General features: G+C 39.7%; 2 protein-coding genes across 11 annotated transcripts in view; one reads left to right on the top strand and one right to left on the bottom strand.

Moving 5' to 3' along the window:
* NAA35 (N-alpha-acetyltransferase 35, NatC auxiliary subunit) overlaps positions 1 to 12,180 on the top strand; it is a 92,049-nt gene extending 79,869 nt beyond the window's left edge. For 5 of the 6 annotated variants that reach the window (XM_020882189.2, XM_020882188.2, XM_020882191.2 and 2 more), the window contains 6 exons: positions 5,871 to 6,007; positions 7,036 to 7,103; positions 7,935 to 8,075; positions 8,472 to 8,594; positions 10,836 to 10,916; positions 11,784 to 12,180. In XM_020882189.2, coding sequence (XP_020737848.2) covers positions 5,871 to 6,007; positions 7,036 to 7,103; positions 7,935 to 8,075; positions 8,472 to 8,594; positions 10,836 to 10,916; positions 11,784 to 11,843 — 610 coding nt within the window. In that variant the 3' untranslated portion in view covers positions 11,844 to 12,180. Of the gene's footprint in view, positions 1 to 5,870; positions 6,008 to 7,035; positions 7,104 to 7,633; positions 7,810 to 7,934; positions 8,076 to 8,471; positions 8,595 to 10,835; positions 10,917 to 11,783 lie in introns of those variants that run through there. The other variant, XM_070459530.1, reaches the window with a different exon arrangement.
* A 6,568-nt stretch (positions 12,181 to 18,748) lies between these two features.
* The window catches only part of GOLM1 (golgi membrane protein 1), a 58,088-nt gene continuing 48,858 nt past the window's right edge, over positions 18,749 to 27,978 (bottom strand). For all 5 annotated transcript variants that reach the window (XM_020882178.2, XM_020882176.2, XM_070459533.1 and 2 more), the window contains exons 8-10: positions 27,130 to 27,399; positions 25,522 to 25,635; positions 18,749 to 20,590 (exon numbers count right to left, since the gene is read on the bottom strand). In XM_020882178.2, coding sequence (XP_020737837.2) covers positions 20,514 to 20,590; positions 25,522 to 25,635; positions 27,130 to 27,399 — 461 coding nt within the window. In that variant the 3' untranslated portion in view covers positions 18,749 to 20,513. The remainder of the gene's footprint in view (positions 20,591 to 25,521; positions 25,636 to 27,129; positions 27,400 to 27,978) is intronic.

Genomic DNA, 27,978 nt, shown 5'->3' with positions numbered 1-27,978 from the left:
CTGCAGCCACAAAATTAAAATATGCTTGCTGCTTTGGAAAAAAGCTATGACAAATCTAGACAGCATATTAAAAAGCAGAGACATCCCTTTGCTGACAGAGGTTTGTAGAGTCAAAGCTATGGTTTTTCCAGTAGTCATGTACAGATCAGAGTTGGACCATAAAGAAGGCTGAAGCACTGAAAAATTGATGCTTTCAAACTGTGGTTTTGGGAAAGACTCTTGAGAATCCCTTGGACTGCAAGGAGATAAATACAGTCAATCCTAAAGGAAATCAACCCTGGATATTCATTGGAAGGACTGATGCTGAAACTAAAGCTCCAATGCTTTGGCCACCTGATGAAAAGAGCTGACTCACTGGAAGACTCTGATACTGGGAAAGACTGAGGGAAGGAGAAGAGGAAAACCAAGAATGAGATGGTTGGATAGCATCACCAAATCAGTGGACATGAGTTTGAGCAAACTCCATGAGATAGTGGAAGACAGAGTAGTCTGGTGTGCTGCCGTCCATGGGGTCTCCAAGAGTTGGACACAACTTAACCAGCTGAAGAGCAGCAGCATCAAATGTCACTTTCACCACCTGCACATCCACAGATGAGCACTGTTTAGGCCTTGGCAAGTGCTGCCAGTGCTGTAGAGAACAGTGTTGCATAGGAACCAGAAATGTCAGGTCCATGAATCACAGTAGATTGGATGTGGTCATGCAGGAGGTGGCAAGAGTGAACATCAGCATCTTAGAGATCAGTAAACTAAAATGGATGGGGACGGATGAGTTTAATTCAGAGGACCATTATATCTACTACTGTGGGCAAGAACCCCTTGGAAGAATTGGACTGCCCCTCACAGTCAATAAAAGAGTCCAGAATAGAGTACTTGGGTGCAATCTCAAAAACTACAGGATAATCTCAGTTCATTTCCAAGGCAAACCATTCAAGATCACAGTAATCCAAGTCTGTGCCCCAACCACTAATGCCATAGAAGCTAAAATTGAACAATTCTATAAAAACCTCCAAGACCTTGTAAAACTAATTCCAAAATAAATAATTAAATGTCATTTTCATATAGGGGATTGGAATGCAAAAGTAAGAAGTCAAGAAATACCTGGAGTAAGAGGCAGTTTTGGCCTTGGAGTACAAATGAAACAGGGCAAAGGCTAACAGTTTTGTCAAGAGAACATGCTGGTCATAGGAAACACCCTCTTCCAACAGTGCAAGAGATGACACTACACATGGATATCACAACATAGTCAGTACTGAAATCAGATTGATTATATTTTTTGCAGCTCAAGATGGAGAAAGCTCTATACAGTCAACAAAAACAAGACCTATAGCTGACTGGGGCAAAGATCCAGTCTTTGAACTAAATAAGGATGAACTCCTTATTGCCAAATTCAGACTTAAATTGAAGAAAATAGGGAAAACCACCAGACCATTCAGCTATGACCTGAATCAGTGCTTTATGATTATACAGTGGAGGTGACAAATAGATTCGGGGAATTAGATCTGGTTGACAGAGTGCCTGAAGAATGTGGACGGTGGTTGGTGACCAGAACCACCCCAAAGAAAAGGAAATGTAAGAAGGCAGAGTGATTGTCTAAGGAGACTTTACAAATAGCTGAGGAAAGAAGAGAAGTGAAAGGCAAAAGAGAAAGATACACCCAGCTGAATGCAAATTTCCAGAGAGTAGCAAGGAGAGATAAGCAAACCTTCCTAAGTGATCAGTGCAAAGAAATAAAGGAAAACAATAGAGTGGAGAACACCAGAGATCTCTTCAAGAAAATTGGAGATATCAAGGGGACATTTCATGCAAGGATGGGCATGGTAAAGGTCAGACACAGTAAGTAACAGAAGCAGAAGACACTAAGAAGAGGTGACAAGAATACATGGAAGAACTATACCAAAAAAGATCTTAGACCTAGATAACCGTGATAGTGTGGTCACTCACCTAGAGCCAGATATCCTGGACTGTGAAATCACATGGGCCTCAGGAAGCATTACTACAAAGCTGCTGGGGGTAATAAAATTCCAGCTGATCTTTTTATTTTTTTTTTCAGCTGATCTTTTTAAAATCCAAAAAGATATTGCTGTTCAAGTGCTTTACTCAATGTTAACAAATTTGGAAAACTTAGCAGTGGCCAAAGTACTAGAAAAGCTCAATTGTCCTTCCAGTCCCAAAGAAGGGCAATGCCAAAGCATGTTCAAACTACCATACAGTTGCACTCATTTCACATGCTAGCAAGGTGATGCTCAAATCCTTCAAGCCAGGCTTCAGCAGTACCTCAACTGAGAACTTCTAAGTGTACAGGCTAGATTTTGAAGAGGTAGCAGAACCAAAGACCAAATTGCCAAGATTTGTTGGATGATGAAAAAAGCAAAAGAATTCCAGAAAAACAACTACTCTGCTTCATTGATTACGCTAAAGCCTTTGACTTGTGTGAATCACAACAAACTGGAAAATTCTTAAACAGGTGGGGGTACCAGACCACCTTACCTGTCTCCTGAGAACCCTGTATGCAGTCAAAAAGCAACAATTAGAACCAGACAAGGAACAATGGACTAGTTCAAAATTGGAAAAGGAGAATGTAAATACTGTATATTGTCACCCTGCTAATTTAATTTATATGCAGAGTTGCATCACGTGAAATGCCAGGATGGATGAAGCACAAGCTGGAATTAAGATTGCTAGGAGAAATGTCAACAACCTCAGATATGCAGGTGATACCACTCTAATGGCAGAAAGTGAAGAGGAACTAAAGAGCCTCTTGATGAGGGTGAAAGAGGAGAGTGAAAAAGCTGGCTTAAAACTCAACATTCAAAAAACTAAGATCATGGCATCCGGTCCTATTACTTCATGGCAAATAGAAGGGGAAGACGTGAAAACAGGGACAGATTTTTATTTTCTTGGGCTCCAAAATCACTGAGGATGGTGACTGCAGCCATGAAATTTGAAGATGCTTTCTCCTTGGAAGGAAAGCTACGACAAACCTAGACAGCATATTAAAAAGCAGAGACATCACTTTGCCAACAAAGGTCCATAGAGTCAAAGCTATGGTTTTTCCAGTAGTCACGAATGAATCTCAGAGTTGGACATGCATAAAGAACGCTGACCACAAGCGAATTGATGCTGGGAAAGACTCTTGAGAATCCCTTGGACTGCAAGGCGATAAATCCAGCCAATCCTAAAGGAAATCAACCCTGAATATTTATTGAACGGATTGATACTGAAACTGAAGCTCCAATGTTTTGGCCACTTGATGCCAAGAGCTGATTCACTGGAAAGACCCTGATGCTGGGAAAGATTGAGAGCAGGAGGAAAAAGAGGTGATGGAGGATGACATGGTTAGCATCACTGACTCAGTGGACAGGTGTCTAAGCAAACTGTGGGATATCGTGAAGGACAGGGAAGGAAGCCTGGTGTGCTGTAGTCCGTAGGGTCATACAGAGTTAGCAGTGGAACAGCATAACCATTAACATGGTTTTGTTGTCATGATTGCTAGGGCTTTTAGCAGGTAATTTTTGGTTATGAAAATGAATTGGAGCATCAGTATAGTTATGTGAGAACAATATTATTTTGTATATTCTCCAACATTTATGTAGGTAACAGCTCTTACCAACAGGTGTTATAGCTACTTAGGATTTTTTTTTTTTTTCATTAATTCATACTGCACACTCCTGTTCAAACAAGGCATTTTGTAGAGGATTGTGCTCAAGTTTTGTTGTTTGAGACAGCTGATTGGAAGCTTTTGTGCTCTTGATTGCTCAAAATATAATTTTTATATGATCTTTGACACACAGAATTGGCAAGATGAATTATATTCAGATAAATACTTGAATAGAAATTTACCTATATATTTGAGCAAATTCATTTCTTGCTAACAAAAGAAATTTTACTTCTGCTTTAAGTATCCTGGTCTACTTTGATGTTAGTTTTAACTGCTGTTTAGTTTTGGTATTACAGATTGGGCTCCAGCATTTTTATAAAATATGTATTGTTGTTGATCTTCCTGAATGTGATCCCTAAAGCATGTGGACCCTAAAAATCAGTTTAAAAAAAAAAAAACAATAATTCTTAAATTTAGCATGCATCACAATCACTTGGAAAGCAACTTGTTGGGCTCTGTTCTGGTGTTCCTGGTTTAGTAGGTCTAGGGTAGGACCCCCCCCCCCCCCCCCCCCCCCCCAATCATTCACATTTGTAACTGCTTTGCTGGTAAGACTGCTTTTGGTCCTGAGATCACAGTTGAGAACTGGTATAGAATATTAGCTCTTTGATTTTCTTTAGATAAAATTGTATATTATTTTGATAAAGCAATTAATAAAAAGCTTGTTGATATATCTGATAAATGAAAGGGAAGGCCTGAATTATGCCAGCTGTCCCCTTTACTCATCTGTTCTTGGGTTAGGTAGTCAAAAGGTAGAAGGTAGCATTAGTTTTCTATAGAAATCATCCCTTTGAGTTAAGGTAGGTTACAGACCCTCATTTTATAGTGTGATGGGGGAAAAATTCATTTTTGTTTTTTACAAGGATTCTATAATAAGTGCTTTTCTTAAATTCATTGCCAGGAATCTTTTCTCTCCACATAGTACATACTTTTTTTAATCAGATGAAGTCATACTTTCTATATACTTTTTCTACTCAGATTTCCTGGTTTGCTGTAGCTGCCAGGAGGCATAGTGCTCAGTTTAGCATTAAAATGAAGTGCCCAAGTCATTCCAGGTGTATCTGTTCATTTGTTTTGCTTTTTTTTCTCCTGGCTGTGCTGTGTGACTTGCAGAATTTTAGTTCCCTGACCAGGGACTGAACACGGTCCATGAAGTAAAAGCACCAAGTCCCAACCACCAGATGCCAGGGAGTTCTCTGGCTTTGCTTTAAAATGTTCTTTTTTAACATGTTTTAACAGTATAACCTGCCTTATAACTGTTTGAGAAATTTTTGGAATGTGTCATACAAACTTGATCACGAAATTTCTTATAAATCTTTGATTTTCATTTAATATAGTTGTGGTCTTTAATTTTATTCAAGGAATATATATTTATGTCCTAGATTTGAACTATTTTTCTGGCCTAAGAGAAAGTAGTATTTGCCATTTTAAACTTACAAGAATTTAGTACCTGGTGAGATAATCTGTCTCACATTTCTTTATTGAATAAGCTCAAGTAAATTATATTGCTTGCATGTTTTTAATGTTTTAGAATCATTCTGTCTAATGCATGTAATTTTTGTTCTTTATTTGTTTCCTTTTGTAATTAATAAGAAAATAAGAAATTCCTTAATAGGTTTAGGTGAAATGTGACCTATGTTGATAGAGTAAAAACAATTTGCTGGACATTCATTTGATTTACTGATATATGTAATTACCAAGAAATCTTTTTTAATTGAAATATAGTCAATCTACAGTATTGTGTTAGTTTCAAGTGTATAGCATAATGATTCAGTATTTTCACAGATTATATTTAATTATAGGTCATTACATGATAATGAGTGTAATTCCCTGTGCTATACAGTAAATCCTTGTTGCTTATCTATTTTATGTATAATAGTTTGTATCTGTTAATCCTATACCCCTGATTTGTACCCCCTCCAAAAATCTTGAAAAGTTGTAAAACTTACATCATTGTAGTATATTTTCCATATCGTGTGGCAACAAGAAATTTTCCATATTGTATAGCAACAGGATAGGGAAAGTTAATTATTTGTAATGGTCATTTTTTTAAGATTTAATCTATCAATTATCTATTTGAATAATCTTGTTTTAAAACAAAAAACTTTTAAACCATTATTAAAAAAATCTCTCTTTATTAGTACTAGAGCATGTTTGACCAGGCCATCTCATTTAGACATCTATCATTAACTGACATTTTCTTTTCATTAAGGTATCTCTCTGAATTTCTTTATGCCTGGTTGATGTCGACATTAAGTCGTGCCGATGGCTCTCAGATGGCAGAGGAAAGGATAATGGAAGAGCAGCAGAAAGGCCGTAGTAGTAAAAAAACAAAAAAAAAGAAGAAAGGTGATGTGAATTATTTTTAAACTTAAGAAATAAGTAACACTGGAATGCACTTTAATTTCATCAAATAATGGATGAATTAGTCATTATATTTTTATTCTCACCCATCTTCTCTTCCCTGGTGGCTCAGCTGGTAAAGAATCCGCCTGCAGTGCGGAAGACCTGGGTTCAATCCCTGGGTTGGGAAGATCCCTGGCGAAGGGAATGGCTACCCATTTCAGTATTCTGGCCAAGAATTCCATGGACAGAGGAGCCTGGCAGGCTGCAATCGATGGGGTCTCAAAGAGTCAGACACAACTGAGCAGCTTTCACTCACTCACTCACTCACCTTCTCTCCAGAAGATACTGGGGTAGAAACTGAGTCACAGTATTAGTGTAGAATCCTTTCGGTTTCTTTCCTTGCTTTTCTTTTACTTCTTTCCTATTTCATGTGTCAAAGGACCTTAGGACAAAAAGCAGTAACCACATGGAATAAGATAAGGAACAAGACAGCAGGAGACTGTTGATACTCTTTTGACAGAAGGCTGATAGCTCAGGAAAGAAGGAAATCTGGAGTGGTGCTGTTACAGTCAAACAGAAAGATGATCATACACTGCCCAAGCACCATGAGAAGAAAGAAATGTTTCCAGGGGACTACCCTATTAATCACTCATGGGCTGATACAGATAGACTACAATCATTAAAAATAGTGCTTTGTGTTCCCTTCAGATTCAACAGTTTGAGTGGGTCATTAAATGACTATACTCATGGCTTTTCTGTAATAAGAAATTCTCTCTGTATTGTGACTTGAGAAAAAATTACAATTAACCTTATACTGAAATCTTATGGTTTTGGAAACACAATTACTGTTTAACCTTAGCCCTATTTTACTATTTGTAGACTTGGGCCATAAAATTTAGCCTGTGGGAACAAACTTTTTAATACTTCAATTTGGTAAACAAGATACAAGATTTTTTTAAAATTTAATTTCTTCTGCAGTAATGCGAGAGGAGGAGGGAAAAGAATTTGGATAATTTTCTTTCTAATTATAGTTCGCCCATTGAGCCGAGAGATCACAATGAGCCAGGCATATCAGAACATGTGTGCTGGAATGTTTAAAGTAAGTTGCTACATTGCTGTTTTATTATTTAACTAAAATGAACTCTCCTATGATTCTAGGTTCTAATTTAACCTTCATTTTTACTAATTGTCTGCTTAAAAATGACCTTTTATCCAAGTCTAGTGGTTTTATTAATTTGTTCAACAAATACTGAACATTTGTCATATATCAGATGTCTTGTACTAGGTGAGATACCAAGTCTAATCTGATGTGATCCTTGTCTCAAGTGCCTAGTTAATGTTAGACCAGATGACATATATGTGGCATAGATACTAAGAGAGGGAAGAGTTTACTTCTGATTGATGATCAGAAAAGGTTTCTTGGAAGAGATGGGTTCCAGATTTTTTTTAGAAGTATGTTAGGAAAGGGGCAAGCTCCACAATGAAAGGCTTAATTTAAGCAAAGCAGGCATTTTCAGGATATAGTAACTCAAGGAAACAGTAAAATACATAAAATAGAACATGGAATTCTGTTTGGAAAACAGGATCAGTGCTTTTCTTATAGAAATGATATATTACTTTTTCTTCCAGAGCTTTTACTTGAAGTTTTCAAAGCTGTTACAAAAGCCTTAAGAAGAAGAATGTGCATGTGGTACAATTTCACTGGGAAAATTAAAATATTAGACACTGGAACATGAACATTTTTCATATAAAAGATGGTGCAGAATGTCAAAATGAATATTAAAGCTCGTTTTTCTTTTCCTGTTCTTGATTTCTGAGCCTTGTTTTGATTAACTGTGTATAAATAGCTGTTTCTTATTTTCTGCTCTCTATTAATGAGGATCTTCACATTTTCATATTGTTATCATCTTTCTCTCTCTTTGTATTGTAGACCATGGTAGCTTTTGACATGGATGGCAAAGTACGAAAACCCAAGTTTGAGCTTGATAGTGAACAAGTTCGATATGAGCACAGATTTGCTCCATTCAACAGTGTAATGACACCACCACCAGTGCACTATCTGCAGTTCAAGGTGAACCTGCTCCTTAGAATAATTGCAAAATATTTAGTCTTAGACCTTCTTGGAGATGTGCTATTTGTACCTATCCATTTTGCTAAAATAGTCAAGTGAAACTATTATTGGACCAGTGAGATAAAGGGATGAAATAGCAGTTTTAAATAGTACGAATATTATTTGACTTTGTAGGGTATACACATCACATTAACAGTTATTTAAATATGAGAATAATATGAAGTGTGGTATATGAAGGTTGAAAATTGAATAGGAAAAAACCAGGACATGCAGAGTCTTTGCTTTAGTGTCCATATGTGAATGGATAATCAATGTAGAATTCTTTAATTTAAAAAGGTATTTTAGAGTTTTTTCATATTAAACATACTTTAAATAATAGTATTTCTTCCTTTTTAGGAAATGTCTGACCTCAATAAATATAGCCCTCCTCCTCAGTCTCCAGAACTGTATGTGGCAGCTAGTAAGCACTTTCAGCAGGCAAAAATGATACTGGAAAATATCCCAAACCCAGACCATGAGGTAAGACTGCAGTCACAGTTATTCCACAGGAAGTTTGTCAGGAAGTACATCACTTACTACTGGATAACAGTTTAATCATAAAATGAACCTTACAGTATCAGTAAATGAAGACTGTCATGTTTCTGCTAAGTATTTCAGTCTAACTTTGTCAGACTTAAAATTATATGATGAACGATGATACAAATATCTCCTTTGTGTAAATTTAGAAATCAGTGCAAAGAGAAATCAAGACTTAGAACCATAAAGCTGGAAGAATAGAAATAAGACCTAGATTGATCTATAGCTCAGTAATGTTAACATTAAATTTTAAAAATTTTATAGTTTACTTATTAAATATAATTACATAAATCTTAAACCTAAAAAATGATCTAGTCAGTTATCACAGGAAGTAAAAACCTTATTCTATTTGACCATTTAAAATAAAGCCTATTGTTTTAAAGACTATTTTGAGTATCATTTTACAGAGCTTAGAACTTGCAAAATACAAAATATTGTTTCAGCCTTTTATGAGTTTCATTAATTTACTGTATAACCTAATTTTATTGAAATGTATTTATTCTGTAAATGAGAGTTACCTGTAACACACAGACCATTTTGGGGGGTATATCTTGATACAGCCTCCATGAAAGGTATCTTAGCAATCTCTTAAAAATCACAGGTGCCTAGGCCCTAAAATTCTGCTTCTTGGGATTTACCTTACAGATACCTGTGTCCATGTGGGAAATGGTAAATATACAGATATTGTTGAGTGTGTACTATGTCCTAAGTACTCTGGTATATTCCAGCAGGGGAAAAAAAACAAAAATCTGGACCCTTCTAGGGGCAGGGGGGTGCAGGCAGTAAGTAAATAAATAAATAGTCTGTTATAAGAACAGAAGTACTATGAAGAAAAACCTTAAAAGAGATTTTTGTTCTGAAAATAGAGATAGTGAATGCTCCAGGAGGTATGGAAGTGGAAGGGATTAGACATTTTTAAATAAGTTGGCCTCTGAGCAAATCCTGGAAGAAGGCAGAGAAGCAAGTCATATGACCACCTGGGAATGGAGCCTTCTGGGCAGAGGGACCCACATGTGTAAAGGTACAGAGACAGGAGTGTGTCTGGAGTATTTGAAGAACAGCCCAGGGCTGTGTGCTGGAGTGAGGTGGACACAGGGTTGAGCTGCTGGAGAGTTTTAATGTGACCAGATCTTTTGTTCTAAAGGATTACCATGCTGGCCACTGTGTTGGTAAAATAGACTGGTGAAACCAAGGATGGAAGCCAGGGAGCCAGTTAGAGGCCATGGCTATGATCCAGGTGAAAGATGGTAGTGCCAGTGGATCAGAAGTGATTGCATTCTCTGTAAATTTTAAGGTCTAGCCAGTGGTATTGACTGATGGATTGGAGGTGGCGTTAGAGAAAAGGAGGAGTCAAGGGTGGTTTTGAGGGTTTTGGCCTGAGCTCCATCTGGTTGGATTGAGTTGTAAGGGGAAGACTGAGGCTGGAACACATGGGGAGGCAGGGCTGGGAAGGTCAGGAGCTGAGTTTTGAACATGGCTTTTGGATGCCCAAGTGGAGTGGTCATGTAGGTGAGTGGATATGTGACATGGAGCTGAGGGGCAGCAGTTCCTGAACTTGAGTAATTAATGTGTCAAGTGAGGTGAGTAAGAAGCAGGCAATGGGAATTTTTTTTTCAAGTTGTCCATTACTCCCTCTTAAAGAGAAGTGAGTATTCCATTCCGTTGTTATTCATATTTTCAGGCAAAACGTTTTGGACAAATGGTATCAGAGATAGCAGTTAAAGGACACTTACTGCCTGCTAGGCATGAGTTTTGGTTCATAATATGTGTTAACTCAGTCCTCAAAAATCTTTGCGAGATAGGTAAATTATATTCCCATTTTTACAGATGAAGAAACTGAGGACAGAGAGGTTAGAAAACTTGCAGAGGTTTCATAGCTAGTAAGTGGCAAAACTGGACTTTGAAACTAGACAGCTTATCTCCAGAGTCTGTGCCCCAAATATTATATTGTACTGTCTTTGCAGGACTTCACAATGTCATGCTTCTTTGTTTTAATGAAAACAAGATACAGTAGTCCTTTCAAGTTTGTTACTAAAAGATATATGGTGGTGCTCATGTTTTGAAATTGCTTTCATTTTAATAAAATACTGACATTTTGTGCCACATTCCTATTGGTATCTATAAATCAATATATTTTGACTATGAATTTTATATTTTGATAGCTTAATGTTGTTCATTATTTAGGTCAATAGAATTTTAAAGGTTGCCAAACCCAACTTTGTGGTTATGAAGTTACTGGCAGGAGGACACAAAAAGGAATCCAAGGTAAAATATATTATTATTCAATTATTATAAACTTCATTTTTTTAGTAAGCTGAATAAATATTACAAAAAAAGTCAAAATGCCCATAAAGATGATTCTTAAAGAGATTCAGTGGCAGAAAATAAATTGGAGCTTGCCATTTTGCCTTGAAACTTACAGATTTTGTTGACTTAAAATCTCTAAAGTTTGCTCTGCCCTTCCACATAAATTACTGAATGACTTGAGGTAACAAAAGAAAATGTGTGAAAACCAGCTTATGGGAATTATTTAAAAAGTCATCCACCTTTAGAAAAGTGAATGCTTCCAAATTAGCCTCCAACTAATAAAAATAAATGAAAAAAAAAAGTGAATGCTTCAAAAAAAAAGAAAAGTGAATGCTTCAATAAATAAATACTTCAGTGGTTCAGGAGATGGAATTCTGTAAGCCTCCCTTGGTTCCACTGGTGCTGTATCAACATTCGTGCAGAAGTAAGAGGCCAACCACGGAGCCATTTCTGGTGGCGTCTGTCCATTATATAAGACATACCTCTATTTGTTTGCGCCCATTGCTTTTCTGTTATCCCTCTTTCTTATCGCCTCTGCTTTACCAATGACTCATTTCATTTCTCAGAAGTAGCAGCCACCCTGGGACTAAAAGAAAGCGCTGACCCATCACCTTTTCCTATAATTTAAGTCTGTTTTCATTAAGTATTCTCTAAAAATAGAAAACCATTGGTCAGCATGTTTTCTAATGACCTTCACGGATCCAGAGATAAGCTAAATCATTTTCTTTTCCTTGTTTCTAAAAACACAGGAGTCTAAAATTACGTCTTTATTTTGTTTACTGTCTGAATATGTATAAGATACATGGATTGACTTTGTTTTCACAGGTTCCTCCTGAATTTGATTTCTCTGCTCACAAATATTTTCCTGTTGTGAAACTTGTTTGAGAGAAAGACTGAAAAGGTGACCAAAAGGGTGGAGTCTACTTTCAGATTCTGTTCTTAGAGGATCTATCTGTCAGTCTTACCACATAACGTGAAGTGAAATGGATTTCTTGGATAACAACCCATTATAAGGAATATTTTTAATTTGACAGCCTTATATGACATGAACGAAAACTGCTGTTTTAAAGTGGTTTATTATGTTCCATGGATGAAACTAGTCTTATTGAATGCATTGATGAATGTTACATGGTTTTATTACAGATTTAATCATAAATCATTTTTTATGAATGGGTGAAAATAGTGTTTGTAAAGGTTAATAAATTTCTTGACAAAAAATGCACTATTGGAGATGAAAAACAATAGCACTTTGTTGGTACAAGTTAAGAATTGAAGGTGTTTACTTTTAATATTTGAGCAGTTCAAACAAAAGAAGTTTCAAATCAAGGGATTTAGTAAACACTCACATGGGATTTGGGCTAAATACACTTAAGGGAGGTTTGGGGGGACCTCCTAGCTATACAGGGATACTAAGTCACACAGGGATTGTGATTTTGTGTGTCACGGTATCTTAAATTATATACCTGCCAGAATTTTTTTTAAATCCTTTTAACTGTTACTTTTGGCACTTTTAAAAGATTATACATCATGTTTGCTAGTGATGTTAGAGGATTAGGTTTAAACATGACATACTGCTTTTTATTACCACTTACTTAGTTTAACCCATGAAACATTTTCAAATGGGGCCTTTCCAGCAGCCTCTGGCTCTGGAACCTGACTTAAACTCACCTGTACCTACGAGTGCCCAGTGCCAGTGGCCCCAGCCTTCTTCCTTTGCTGCCAGTTCCTCCCCCATCTGCCCTGCTGTTCTGTGCCATATTGCTGTGATCTCTGGAGGCCTTTCCTTGGGTCCTGCTATTAACAAGACAGTATTGCTAGCAGGAGTTACATGAGCTTTTGGCTTGGCTTAAAACAGCAACAGTTTTAGATTTCCTTTATGGTTGAAAGGGTTCTGAGTTTCAAGTATCTTAATTCTTATTTGACACCTTTCTTGCAGATGTCTTATTGAAACTTTATTTCTGGAAATATCTTAAAGCAGCTAACCTGCATAAATCTTGCCTACTATAGTAGAGCCAACTGTAGAGTAAGAACGTTTGTGACTCCTCTCTTCTCAGCTCCTGAAGGCGCTCTACCAGGAGTGGTGGTAAATGTTCTTAACCAGGAACAGTCAGTAAACATTCTGAAATCTCAGAATCCAGAAGTCTTTTAAAAAAACAGTCTGTGCAAAAGAAGCTATAAAGAGAAAGAATGTATCTGTTGCCTTCTATTTGGTTAGTTTTCTGAGAAGGAAAACACTTTCTGGCTAGTAATTTCTGAGAAGGAAAACACTTTCTGGCTAGTAATTTCTGATCATTTTAAACACGAAAAATGGTAGAAAAGAGGTGACAGAAGAAAGAATTCAAAACGCAAAGAGGATAAATAAAGCAGCAAGATTTGGCGGACAGCCAAGAGCCTGAGGCAAGCTATAAGAATGTGGATCAGTGCCAACAGGAACCATGGATTAAGAGGGCGCTGCTGGCATTTTTAAACTGATGCCTCATTAGGTCAGCTGAAAATGTACATGAAAGTTATTGAGCAAGGGTTCTGCCTAATTATAGAGCACCTAAGGCTGTTTTTTCAGGAGTGGCTCTCCCTAACAGCAAAGACTGTTCCTAAGTTTCAGCTGCAGGTTTCTAATCAGAAAAGCTGAAAGTTGCCTTTTTCATTCAGAAATCTACCATGCAAGGTGCAAAAAAAAAAAAAAAAAAAAATGATGGGGGAAATAACTCTCTCTCCCCTCAGAGATCTAATAACCGTAAGAATGCAGAAAAATCAAGAAGTCTTTATTATGCCCTGGGGAAAATGCAGTGTGCTGGTGGAGGAGACCCACCTCACATGATTAATGGAGAAAGTCACCATCTCATCCAGGTCTCAAAGGTTAACGATGACGCACTAGCTGAGTCCCTTGCCAGGGACACAGGTGGGCACAGGCCTGAGGTGAGAAGGTGGCAGTTGACTAAAGTATAGAGCAGGACAGGGTCTGGAGAGAGGAGCTGGAAGGAAGGGGAGACTGTTGACTGATGTTGGTGGATACGGCTGGAAGGTTTGAATCAGGTAAACAGCAGGATCAAATCAGATCTGCTTGCTCATGATTACTGGTTCAGAAGGCTGTAGGCAGGGAAGCTTGTTAGGTGAGAAGAAACAATGGTTGGTCTTAAAGGTAGTGGCAGAGGGAACAGAGATGAATGCAATCAAAAGATAAGAGGTACAGGACTTGGGTGAGTTTGTGGGAATCAAGGGTGATGATTCGTAGGTTTTATGGCTTTGACTACGAGATGAATGTGGTGCTGTTTGCTTATATAGGCAAAACAGGACACAAGGTTCAGGGATAAAGATTGTTTTAGATGTTAAGATGTCTTTCTTTCCGGCTGTGCCACTTGCAAGGTCATAATTCCCTGACGGGGGATTAAATTCAGGCCCCTGGCAGTGGAAGCATGGAATTCTAACCACTAGACCACCAGAAAATGCCTTGTTGAGCTGTGTTTGAAAAACATCCTAGTGAGAGTGGCAGGTAGTTTGGTGTGGAGCTGAAAGGCGCATTCTTGGGTAGACATGAACTGAAGACTTGAGTGACTGCAGAGATGAATTGTAAATGGAGGCCTGCACTGGGGGTTGCCGGAGAAGGCAATGGCACCCCACTCCAGTACTCTTGCCTGGAAAATCCCATGGATGGAGGAGCCTGGTGGGCTGCCATCTGTGAGGTCGCACAGAGTTGGACACGACTGAGCGACTTAGCAGCAGCAGCCCCTGGGGGTTGCAGTTGCTCAGGGAACATGTAGAAGAGCCTGAGATTGGTCCCAAGGAAGAGTCAGGATAGCCAAGTTCTAACAGTGGGCCAGGGAAGAGGTGGGAGAAAGGAGCAGGTAAGAAATGAAACAAAAGTGAGCGCCTTAAAATCATGCCGTGCCACCCTCTGACCAAGTTTCTGTCACTGGTTTCATAAGACTCTGGCCTTCTAAGAAATCACCTTAACTACTGGTCAAAAAAGCACCCATTTAGAAAAGTTTAGGAGAGTTTTTCTCTGGCATGAAAAGGAGATTTAGCCAGAAAATAAGTAGTGCAGGGCCACGTACAGCTAATAGACCTAAGATAAGGACCAAAATGGGCCCACTGGATCTGACAGGTTGCTGGCAACAATAGTCAGAACCTTCTTGAAGAGGAAGGGCAGAATTGGCACGTTGAAGTGTTAGTGAGTGGGGTGTGAAATAATGGAATCATTCTTTAGAACTGACTTCTCCACATTCATCCTTACTCCACCTTGTTCTTGGAGGAGCTGGTGTTATCATAAAAGATCAACTATTCTCTGGTTAATGATAGTCTTCACTAAGCGAAACCTGGTTTGGCCACTTCATTTCTGCCCTCTCCCCTTGGCTTTTCAAGCTGCATCTTACGTTGCTTTTCCTCTGACCAGCCAACCTCTTCTCTTGGACAGCTTCTCTTTATCCTTCAAGTTTCTGGAACATTACATCTTCAGAGAATGCTCCTGTATCTCCTGGTTTAGGCCAAACCATTTAAAAGTACTTAGCATTTTCAGTTCAGTTCAGTTGCTCAGTCATGTCCAACTCTTTGCGACCCCATGAACTGCAGCACGCCAGGCCTCCCTGTCCATCACCAACTCCCAGAGTCCACCCAAACCCATGTCCATTGAGTCGGTGATGCCATCCAACCATCTCATCCTTTGTCGTCCCCTTCTCCTCCTGCCCTCAATCTTTCCCAGCATCAGGGTCTTTTCCAGTGAGTCAGTTTTTCACATCAGGTGGCCAAAGTATTGGAGTTTCAGCTTCAACATCAGTGCTTCCAATGAACACCCAGGACTCATCTCCTTTAGGATGGACTGGTTGGATCTCCTTGCATCCAAGGGACTCTCAAGAGTCTTCTCCAACACCACAGTTCAAAAGCATCAATTCTTTGGCACTCAGCTTTCTTTATAGTCCAACTCTCACATCCATACATGACTACTGGAAAAACCATAACCCTGACTAGATGGAACTTTGTTGACAAAGTAATGTCTCTGCCTTTTAATATGCTGTCTAGGTTTGTCATAGCTTTTCTCCCATGGAGCAAGTGTCTTAATTTCATGGCTGCAGTCACCATCTGCAGTGATTTTGGAGCTCCCCAAAATAAACGTCTCTCACTGTTTCCACTGTTTCCCCACTATTTGCCATGAAGTGATGGGACCGGATACCATGATCTTAGTTTTCCGAATGTTGAGCTTTAAGCCAACTTTTTAGCATTTTCAGTTGTAGTTAATTGTTTCTATCTTCCCAGCTGTAGTATAAACTTGAGAAAAAGGCCTTCATCTTTGCAGAACCTGCTCAAATTAGTTGGAAAACTGAATGAAGGTTAAAATCAAAGCCTCCAGGGCAGTAGGAAGGCTCAGTTTGAGACACCTGATGGTGAGAACACAGGACACTTAAGAATGCTAGGGGAGTTTTGAAGTAGGAACCTGGAAGTGGTCAGTTGGAGTCTGGTAGCCTTGCCCATAAATGGCTTGCATCAGCTGAAGAACTTGGTTGCACTGACTTAAACTATAGAAATTTTTTCTGTAGTCCTCTGCTAACAATGTCTTTTATTCTTTCCATTTAAAAAAGAATGTATCAGCTTTTGGAGGACCACATAAAGTATTATGCAAAACTCTGAATTTCTAAACTACTGCTAAGATACAGATGCAGTATCTGCAACCATCTGTGTAGAATTCAAACATTTTAGGCCAAACCTTTAAGCCAAGCTTAAAGGAAAGTGTGGTGCTTTGGTTTGATCAGAGATGTGTAATCCGTTGACTTCCAGAATAACTTTTGAATGAACCCATCTCAAAAAGCCAGAGCAAGGATGTTATTATAGCAGAATTGTCCTTCACAGGGTAAAAACTGGCAGCTGTAGACTGGTGGTTAAGGTCACAGAACTACTCTTTTAAATGATATTCAGATGTGAAATAATAACGTGGCCGCTTTTTTGGTGTGAGTTAAGATGTTCAGGTGAAGTTTTGAGTTCTGGATAAAGGCAGATATGTTACATGATACTGGAAGTTCCACTGTCATTTTACTACTAAGAGAGCCACATTAGTAAAAAGCAAGCTCTAACATCAGGAGCTCCTCCACAAAGACTCTGGTTTACTTCTTTTTTAAAAAATATTTGTTTATTTTTAATGGTGCTGGTTGTGGCACATGGGCACTTGGTTGCTGCACATGGGCTTTGCTAGTTGTGGCCTGTGGGCTCCGTAGTTGTAGCTCACAGGCTTAGTTGTCCTGTGGCATGTGGGATCTTAGTTCCTGGAACAGGGTTAGAACCTGTGCCTCCTGCATTGGCAGGCAGACTCTTAACCACTGGACCACCAGGGAAATCCCTCTGGCTTACTTCTTAAAGCCTGAGTTTTCATCCTCATTCTTATGTGTCTATTAACATTCATTCTAAAAATGCATTTGTTTCCCTAAATCTGTTTATGAGGGTTCTAAAAGGCAAAACTTCAGTTATATGAAAAATTAGGTTACCTAGGACCACATCTCTGAACACTCAGTCTTTATTTGAACTTTAGTCAAATTTACCAAGCACCCCTCGCAATATTAGAATCTCTGTAGGGATATGAAGTGTAAGCCTGTGTCACTCAACTCGATTTTTATTCTACTTTAAAACATTTAATTTTATTCTAAGGAGTAAGGATTTAAGAAAAAAAACAGGTATTTGTCTCAGGGCCTTGGTGTATAAAAAAAAGTCATTAAGTTTGTATATAGTTTGCAGATGAGAATGTCTCAAGTCATGTCTCTTTCCCAGAGATGAGTTTCACAGGCACATCAACGAGCACAGTGCATGGGAAAAGACCTACTTCTGGGTGATCCTTCACTGTGCACATGACCAGAACCTTACAAACCTAGTTAAGAAGAGTGGCTTAGTCAGTACCCTTAAGAAAGTGTTGCCCTCTGAGCTGAAATAGAACACAAACATTTAAATACACAAGATAAGCCATTTCCCCAACTTTGTAATACTAGTATTTTCAAAATCGAAGATGACAATGTGAAAAAAATATTAGTATAACCCAGAGTTAATGGAAACTTTAAAAATAAATATATATTTTCAAACTCATTTCAATGGCAAGTGTTAGAAGTGGACTGAGTCTCCTATAAACTAGCCTTAATCTGTAATCATTAGTAAAGATTACTATCTCTATTAATGATTAACTATTGTTGTTAATCATTAATAAAGATTACTTTATAATCTTTTAAGCTAAAATACATAATGAGAGTAGACCAGTTCCCCCCTGGACCTTAAAAGACTCTGAAATTACAATTCTCTTCCACCATTCCAAGTTCTGTTATGAATAGATAACCACCTATTACCAAGTAAAACAATTATGCCAGTTATCAACCTAGTTAATTTAATGACACCACAATGACTTAAACAGGGAATGTTTTTTCAAATTCCATCACACAAAAGTATGCTAGGTGCAATGATTAGAGTATTCATGAAATCTAATCCAAAGCTGCTATGGCAATCTTCGTATGTAGGAAAAAAGATCAAATTAATCATCACTCCTTGTCTACACACCATTTGAAAATATAGAGGAGGGTGTGAATCAGTTTATTAAAAATTGGACTAGCTGCTGATTTTAGATGAACCCAAGACCACGTTGTTTGATAATCTATTTGATGCTTATTACACAGGTTTTATTTTTTAAATAGCTGTGGCATCTCTAGATTGTTCCTTGGAATAGTTGATCCCAAGGGAAGCCAACAGCAATAAAGCATGACTGCTTGAAGAAACACCTAAAGTACACACCTCCTGAACAAACAGCTTTCAGGTGCCTCTGTACAGGGAGATTAAATCACGATTATTTTTTATTTATATCAGCATCTCATTCCACAGAAAGGTTTAATTAATAAGGCAAACGACCATCCTTAATCCACAGTTTACAAGCTGATTCCTTAGGGTTTCAACAGCAGATGAAGGGAAAACTGAAAGCAGTTTTAAAACCTGAACAAGAGTTTCATTTCTCAGCAACTCTAGGCACACTGATTAAACATGAGATGAATAAAGGCTAATATGCAAGACATCAACCCTAAGACTGATTGAGACTTAGACACTGGACAAGGACCTAGATGAGTATCTTAAAAAGCTACTTTCACACCCTTCAGTTGCCTTTTCTGGGTGGAAAGTTAGGTAGGAAAAATACCACACACCATTCAAGTTGGAGATCATAACCTGAATGCAGACCAGGCCCCGCCCCTCCGTGGCAGTAGGGGCACCAGGAGTCCACAGCTGGCGGCGAGGCAGGCACTTGGCTGGGCCTGGAGAAGCTTCAGAAGTCCTCTGGGCCCCAGGCTCTTCTCTGTTAATCAGGGGGTTATGTCACATGACCTGAAGCCCCTGCATCTCAAGCCCCCTATGACTCAGAATGCTGATTTAATAAGCATCACCACCCACTTAACCCTGTAGGGAGCCTTTCTAAAGGTCACTAATGTGAGTCTGCCAGTCATTCACAAGTCTGACAAGAGCCTGTTTATTTGCAATGTTAAGAACCAACTTAAACCTGATGTCACTATTAAGCAAATTATGATTAGTCATTTTCAAATTAACTTTTGGTTTTTAAATCAGTTTGTGATATGGTCCTTTACCACAAGGTACATGTGTAAACTGAAAAAGACAATTACTGCGTTTTTTTTTTACTTTATAAACTTTCCAAATCTGTATGCTGTGTGTCTCCTCCATCATCAAATTTCTCTTCTCTTCTTCTAGCCGTGAAGTAGGCAGTTTGTCCATAGCACACCCACCCATAGCGCTGTACCGCCCTCTCTGCCACACGCGCCCAAGGTCAGCCCCGCTTTAGCCCCTGATGCGTCAGAAGTCTAATGCACACTGGCTTTTCTTGGTAATGCTTTGCCCACACATACTAAGCAAGGCAAGTATAGATCACAGGTATTCAAATTATGAGTCACTTATAAGCATTTTGTACATTAATGACAAGGGTTATTGTACAAGTAGCAGTCTTTTAAAAAATCCTCACACAAAACACCTCTGTGTTTAGACTTGTTTAACACCATTGCTAGTGATGTTTATGTTAACAGTCAGTGCTCTAGGCCACTGATTGTCAGAACCAGAAGTGAGCACAGAAGAATAAATCAAAAATCACTCAGTGCCAACTGCAGGGCTGGTTCTTGTCTCAGCACTGCACGTGGTGAAGAGAATGACCACATGGCGAAGAGAATGACTCCAGAGGGAACTGAAGACCAGCTCTGCGAGTATGGGAGTCCCCTTCACATCAAAGGTTACACTTCACAATATGAATCCTGCTGTTGCCGTACTTGAAGGAGAACCTGTGTTCTATTTCTGGTGTTGCTCTTCTTATGAAATACCTATATTAGCCAACAAATTTCAACAATTTTGACATCTCAATATAAACACTTCAAAAATACCTCTAAAACACTGTCTCAAAGACAATCTCATTTTCCTACATTGTAAATACAAACTCCACAATAATCATCTTCAGATATTTTACTTAGTACATTTCACAGTATTCAATTCCTCATGACTATTGTAGTGATCTCTATTCGATTCTGACACAAAAGAATGTGATTCCAGTTTGATTCAGAGTGTGTGATTCCTCTTTTCACGCTGATCAAGTAAATTTACTGTGTCTCCTTTCTGATTTTCAGCGTTAAGAACTAAAAAAGAAAGAAAGAAAACAAAATGTTCTAGTATTAAACATTTTGAGAAACCAGCCCAGGCAGGTCCCATTTGACTTGTGTCTATAGAGAGGACTGTCTCCAGGGTAACATCAAAATGTGGAACTTCATTGCTAATCAAGGACAAGACAGCAAGAGTCTGTATGTACAGCCAGCAAGGTACCATGAACTATGAAATAGTGAAATGATGTTCTACAAAATGGAAAGTATGAAATGTACTCATAGAATTTTTGACATGATCATGACCCTCATGTGCTGCATGAATCTGTTTACTGCACCTGCAGCAGGAAGCACACTGCCTCCTAAAAGGCATTCACAAATCAGGTTAGCTTTTGTGACTCCAAAGCTCTTCCTTTACAGAATGGATGTCTACATGTGGTTTCCACCTTCTTTATCCTTCGACACCCAAAGGATGTAAAAAGACATCACAAATATATCCTAAACCCAAGATCCTCATTTACAACTACTGCACATCTTAATGATTTTATTATATAAATGACTATCTTAAGTTCTCTAATAAAATTTGGAACTAATGCCTTTTTCTTCTAATTTCCCTGGAGAAGACAGTGTCTGAAACCATCTTGATGACATAATTTTAAAATGACATTTCTTCAACCTAAAATTCTTTCTTAAAAGAGCTGACAGAACCATTTTTCTACTTTGCTCACCTCCTCAATTTGTTTAAAAACCTTAGCAGGTACAAGGTCAAATCCTTAGAAGGACACCTGGGTGTAAAGGATGAAAGATCCCAAGGCTTCATTGCAAAGTCGCACACCTAACTTGTATTTGCTTAAAATTCGGACTCCTAACATGTTCATCTTTTGCATTAAAAATAATTAGCTAAAGAGTCTATGAAAATAATTTAAAAATGAACTTAAGACTTTCAATTTTAGAAACCCCAAGCAACTCTGCCAATTGTAGTAAGTGACATGCTGGATAAAATACGAAAGACTTTTTAAGGATGCACTGCTGAATCAAACTGAACTTTCTACCAAACAATTGGCCAAAACACTTTAAAAAATTATCAGTGTTATAAGTGATAAAGACAGAGGGTTCCAAGTTAAAAGACACTAAAGAGATATGATGATAAATGCAGTGTATCATTCTGGATTAGATCTTGAATCAGAAAGGGGTTATTAGTTGGACAATTCAAGAAATCTGAATGTCTATAAATAATAGCATTACGTGACTATTAAATGTCTTCATGTAACTGTACTATGGTTACATAAGATGTTAACACTTGGGGTACCTGGATGAAGGTGTGTGGAAATCCTTACTAGTTTTGTTTAAATTATTTCAAAATGAAAAGTGAAAAAAAATTAATAAAACATTAAAATGTATTGCCTATGAACACTAACAGGAAGATAAAAAATGGAGTGGAAATATTAACAACTGAAGGTAATAACCATCAATGCCAGCTTTTGTCCTGAGGACTTTTGCTGAAGCCTGAAGACTCCGAGCTCCCCTCACAGCTTCAAAAGGCCCTAAACACGAGGGCTCCCCTCAAGGTGGGGAGTGAAGAAAGGGATGCCCATATAAAGGTGAACCCTAAAGTTTCACATAATTAACTTACAGGCAACAGGAAATAAACCTGCAATGAAAAGTCTCATGTGGTTAAAAAGAGCATTTTTAACCACATGAGGTGTTCATGCAGGTGTATAATTCAAACTCTCATTTTTCCATGTGATCCCCAAAACCCCTAAAGGTGACAACCTACTTTATTAAAGGAGCTGTGAGTTTGCAGTACCCTCCTGGGGACTGGCAAGAGGCAAACAACCTTCTCTCTGTAACTCGGTCCTCAAAGACTTCCCACAGATGAAGTTCCAAGGAAAGTAGTAGCTCACAGTTAAGCATAAAATACACAAACAACGTATCAGCAGAAATGAAATGAAACCCTGCAAGTTTTCAGATACTACAACTGGAAGACAAGGCATATGAAATAATGTTGACAGAGAAATTGAAAGCATGAGCAAGGAATAAGGACCCATAAAGAATGGCCAAGTAAAAAATTTAGAAATTAAAACAGCAAAGAAGGCATAGGTAAAAGAAAAATTTTTGAATTAGAAGATATTTCTGAGGAAATTATTCTCAACACAGATCAGAGAAGCAGAAATGCAAAATATGAAGAAGAGGACACGAGACATGAATAGATTGAAAAGATCTAATATACTTCTAATCTGAATTCGAGGAGCCAAAAAGGAAAGCAGCATTATTCAAAGAGATGTTGGCTTGAATTTTCCAGAGAAAGTAGACTGGCTAGATTTAAAAAAAAAAGAAAAAAAGCTGCTATACTTAGAACAATGTGGTACACTGTGAATCAAGAGAGAAATCAATAGAACAGAAATAGAAAATCCAAAAATCAGAACCAAGTACATATGAAAATCCAGTGTTTGATGATGGCAGCACCTCAAATCACTGACTATGAGATGGTGATCTGAGATGGTGTTGGGCCAACTGCAAACACCTTTGGAAAAAGAAAACTGGACCCATATCTCATGCCCATACACTTGAAAACATTTAAAGTGAATCACATGAATCAAGAGATGTAAGTTATGAAAATAGAGGATTCTGGAAAGATGGCAGAAACAGTGGCAGTTTTTGAACCTCAGAGTCCTTATATAAAGCAACTACTAAATTTAAAAACAAAAACTAGAGACCATTTACAGCAAAACTAGCTGAGCAGGAGTCCTGCAGACCCCAAAATACAAGCAGTCAAAAGTAATCCATGGACAGCAAACCATACACTCACAGTGTCTGGAAAGAAAACAGGGAAGCATGGAGCCTCTGATGGACCCGAGAACAACAGAAACCCTACCAACCAACAGGTTACGGCGGAAAGCACCTGGGCCAGTGGGGGAGTTGCAGCTGGAAGGGGCAGTCTCTGCTACTCCCACAGCAGGTGACCACCGAGTGCCCATGGTAGACGAAGGAGCAGGCGGGGGTCCGTGAGACACGCTGGCAGTGGCTCCTCTGGGTTCTTCCCAGGGAGAGCCCCTCACAGAGAAAGGCACCGTGTGGAGTGAAGTGGTGGCTAAGCGGGACGAGAGACTAAGGAACCAATGGTTCAGAGAGAAGTGGGGCAAACCTCACTGGCCAAAGAAGGTGGGACGATGTGAACTTCAAAAATGATTATAAATGCAACTGAATGAAACCCATCAAAAAGGCTTAAAAGTTTATATTTTCAAATGGTCACCTTCTAAAGGTCAAAGGAAATAATTCCTTATTGTGAAAACTGGTAAAGAGAAAGAAGCATTTATCATGCCTATGCTATATGAACAATACCATGACTTCTATTTATGAAATATTTCAATTAAATGAAATAGGAATGGCTGAATTAAAATACTGCCTCCAGATATCAGCTGGTGATCTGCATGAAATAAACAGGGAGAAAAGAACACACTAAACCAAACCATGACTAGAACCATGAATACCCAATCAACACTCCCCAGACTGATCAAACAGCAATGGCTGGCTGGATGAATGGATGGATGAAAGAAGGGAGGGAGAGAAGACTTGTAAATTGAGACTTAAACTCATATCAAATATAAGAAAATGGGCAAGACTAAACTATGGCATCCAGGGATGCCCACTTGGGTGATAAACCCATAAAGAAATTCAAGAAAATGCCAAATGGAAAGGTGAGGACAGGTATTGCAATACAGGGAGGGAAGGTGCTGGGACAGGAAGGGCAACAAAGAAGGAACTTCCTGGAGCCCAGTTCTGTTTCTTGATCAGGAAGGCAGGGTGCAGTTACAAAATGTTTAACTTCTAACAACTCGTTTGTTTTGTGTGCGTTTCTGAATCTTATTTACTTCATAAAACCAAAAGAAAAATCTGCAAGTATACTGAACAACAACAAAAAATGGGTGAATTCAACTCTAAATGAGAAAACTGTGACTCCATATCTGTAGGCAAGAAAAGACATAAAAATCTTTGAAACTTTCACATGGCAAAAAACCATAATCAAAATCAAGATAAACTGCTAGGTAGTATTGGCAACCCACATCACAGATAAAGGCCAACCTCCCCAGCATGTAAAGAGCTCTTAAAAACTGAGAAAGAAACAGCAAGAGTTTGACTGAAGAACAAACGTTAAGAAAGGAAACCTTGAGTCTACAGTGAAACTAAAACAAGGGAGAGAGAGAATGTGTGCCTGTGTGTGTGTGCAAATGTATACACACTGGGGGTGAGGGAGTCCTTAAAGAATGACAGCTGATCAATGTGTGGAACGACCATCCAGACAATGGTTTTCAATGGACAACAAAGTCACACCATGCACAGCATCCCCCTCTGGATGACATGTTAGTTACACAGGGAAAATGGACCTTTGCGGCAGAGAGACCTTGTGGGGTACCACCTTAACCAAGGATCAGCCTGTAAACCCCGTGCCTCCTGGTGTGAAGCTAGAACACAACTGCAGCTATTTAAAAAAAAAAAAAAAATGTTCAACCAGAATCCAATCACAAGGAGACAAATCCAGAATCTGACCATCCCACAGGCCTGGACTCTTCAAAAGTTCAAAATAACAGTAACACAAAGTAACACGGAGCGCTACTATAAAAACTTGCCTGTGTACATATCACAGCATTTTGACTGGTGCTATGAAACGATCGTGCAGTGATCTACCGTTTTGAAGGGAAATTCCTAAACTTCACTGAAGCATATCCGCACTGACCCCGGAGGGGCTGATGCCCATGTTCATGTATGCAGACTTTCTGAAAGGTCCTTGCGGCTTCCTGAAACCGTCACCTCTCTCCACTGCCCCTATACTCCACGGCTTCCGGAGAAAACAGTATTCTAATGAGGGGTTACTTACATTATTGTTGGGATTCAGTATACAGTCATACCAAAAGTGAAGGACCACAATCAGACATGAAAGGTGACCCCACCCAACCACCATTGTTAATTACCATTTCTGTTTTTATCATTCCCCGCAAGGGCTGCCTGCTTGTCTGTTTCAGATTCTGCCTCATTCTCATCCATGTTGTAGTCATCATCAGCTCCCAGTTTCTGCTGATTTCTCCCTGAAAAATTAGCACAGAGCCACAAAACATAAGCTACATCATTTCTCTCTCAATGCCATGGGAACACCAGAGCCCAGGTGCTAGGGTTATCCCAACCCTGGTTTAACAATCAGCTCTTTCTGCTTCCTCTCAGGAAATGACAGGGACACATGTGCTTGTTCTTGGTGCAAAGACCATGCAGGATTTCTCTACTTATGTATGCCCCACTCCAACTCTGAATCTATTTAGAACATGGCCCTAAATAGCTTCATTCCAGGCTGGAGTCAGGGTAACTAGTTCACAGGTTTCTGGTTAAAGGAGGTATCTGCTTAAAATGGTTCACTGCCCTGAGAGAAGGAAATGGAATGGCTATTGTGAGTCAAAGGGTAAAATTTTTCCATCAAACATACAGAATTAGCTCATTTATCACTGCATTCATCCCCAGAGAGAAGAGCAACCAGAAAAGATGAGGACAGGATGCAATCAGGAGACATACTCAGAGGGTTACTGTAAACATTTCGTATCTGTATAAACAAGATCTGTTTAAAAAGCATGCCTGGAAAAGTCAGTTCTAGTTCTGTATCCCTGCGCTAACTGCCTGGAGAGGAAATAATGCCCAGGCCCGTGGCTTTATCCTGCTAATCAGACCATTACAGCTGACCTTGAACAAGGTGTGTGACTCACAGGCCCCCGCAGTAGCTCAGACCTACTGGCAGCTGTTACACCCTGGGACCAACTGCTGAGTAAGCTGAAACTAGAGTGCCACTCTGACCAGCCCCAGGAGTGTCCTTTTTTTTTCTCCTCCCCAGTTATTTAACTGAAAACTTGTGAGAACACACTCTTCAGAAAATCGGGGTAACTTCTGCCAGTAAGTCCTATCCCCACCTTCTGTCACTTTATCAGGCTCAGCACACAGGTGTCTTCTAAGTGCCCCTGGATTAGCTAGGATTAAAATGTTTTCCGTCTTTCAGGGACCAAGATACATCCCAGAATATTCTGCTCATCTCAGTTTCCCACACTTTTCTTTAAAAAAGAGAAGTCAACCAAACCAGGAAGGTGAGATTGCCACGTCACTTTCTGTTTTCCTGCAACGCTCAAACACGCATGACCCTCCATCTGTCCGATCCTTCCATCTGTCCTCCCTCCCTCCTTTGACTCACAGCGCTGCCAGTGAGACGGCAGCAGGAGGTGAAGGGACAAGGAAAACGTGTGGGGTCTGCCTGCCAGGAGACCTATGTGGACTCTACGCTCAGCTCCCACCCAAGGTCTTCCGGCTGGCAAGCCCCCTAGGCGCCCTGTGAATATGATTTCTACAAGTTCCAAGCGCTAGGAGGGCCTGGCCCTTCTGTCTTGTCTCCTGCCTGACAATGGACCAAACAAACAGGACGGACCACCAGACGGCGCCCTGCGGGCTGGGCACCTTCATGGCCACCCATTCTAAATTGGGAAGGACGTGGACAGGCTGGCACCTGGTGCAGAGGACCGAGTGGGCAGTCCAGGGAGCCTCTCACCCACCTGCCTCGTCGGCATCCTGCCCCTCCTCCTGTCCGTCGCGGATGACGAGCTGGTCCCGTTCGGGGCCCTCCGCCTCTTGATTCTCCTGGCTGGCCAGCAGGGCGGCTGGGGCCTGTGCGATTTGGCCCAGCTCTCCGGGCTCTCCATTGCCTTTTCCGCCCACTTGTCCGTCTCCTTCCACCGCCTGCTCTGGGCCTGGCTCCTTCGGCAGCACCAGGCTGTCCCTCTGAGGCTCCTCCTCACTGACGACCTGAATCTCCTTGGTTTCCTCTGGGCACAGGACACAGTTTGCTGTGACCTCACCATACAGAACAGAAATCCTCAGACCACTAAATTCCCAGAGCCTTCCCAAGGACTGTGGGTGGACGGGGCAGCTGATCATGTATGCCGTGGCCTAGCAGATGGCATCACTGACTCAATGGACATGAGTTTGAGCAAACTCCAGGAGACGGTGAAAGACAGAGAAGCCTGTTGTGCAGCAGTCCGTGGGGTTGCAAAGAACTGGACAAAACCGAGCAACTTAACAGCAGCAGACTCCAAGCCTCTCTGTGCCTGGAGTGTATGCTCAGAACCACGAGAAAGAGGAAATGGTTCAGAAAACAAATCCAGACCAAGTCATCTGGATTGAGCGCATTCTGCAAGTGGAGGAGTCTGTAATGCCAGGCTTATCTGATCGCCCTACTTGAGGCCAGAACCTGGGAGCCAGTGACAGCCACCCAGGACTCAGCCACGTCCCCTTAACTAAACAGTCCCACCACTGCCCTGAATAAAGGCACACCTAGACCTGCCTTTACCAAGCTGCCAAAGAATGAGGAAGTTTACAAGGGTGGGACATCAGGAAGGCAGATA

This window comes from Odocoileus virginianus, chromosome 31, assembly GCF_023699985.2.
Source record: "Odocoileus virginianus isolate 20LAN1187 ecotype Illinois chromosome 31, Ovbor_1.2, whole genome shotgun sequence".
Lineage (NCBI taxonomy): Eukaryota > Metazoa > Chordata > Mammalia > Artiodactyla > Cervidae > Odocoileus > Odocoileus virginianus.
This window is presented reverse-complemented; position numbering and strand designations above follow the sequence as displayed.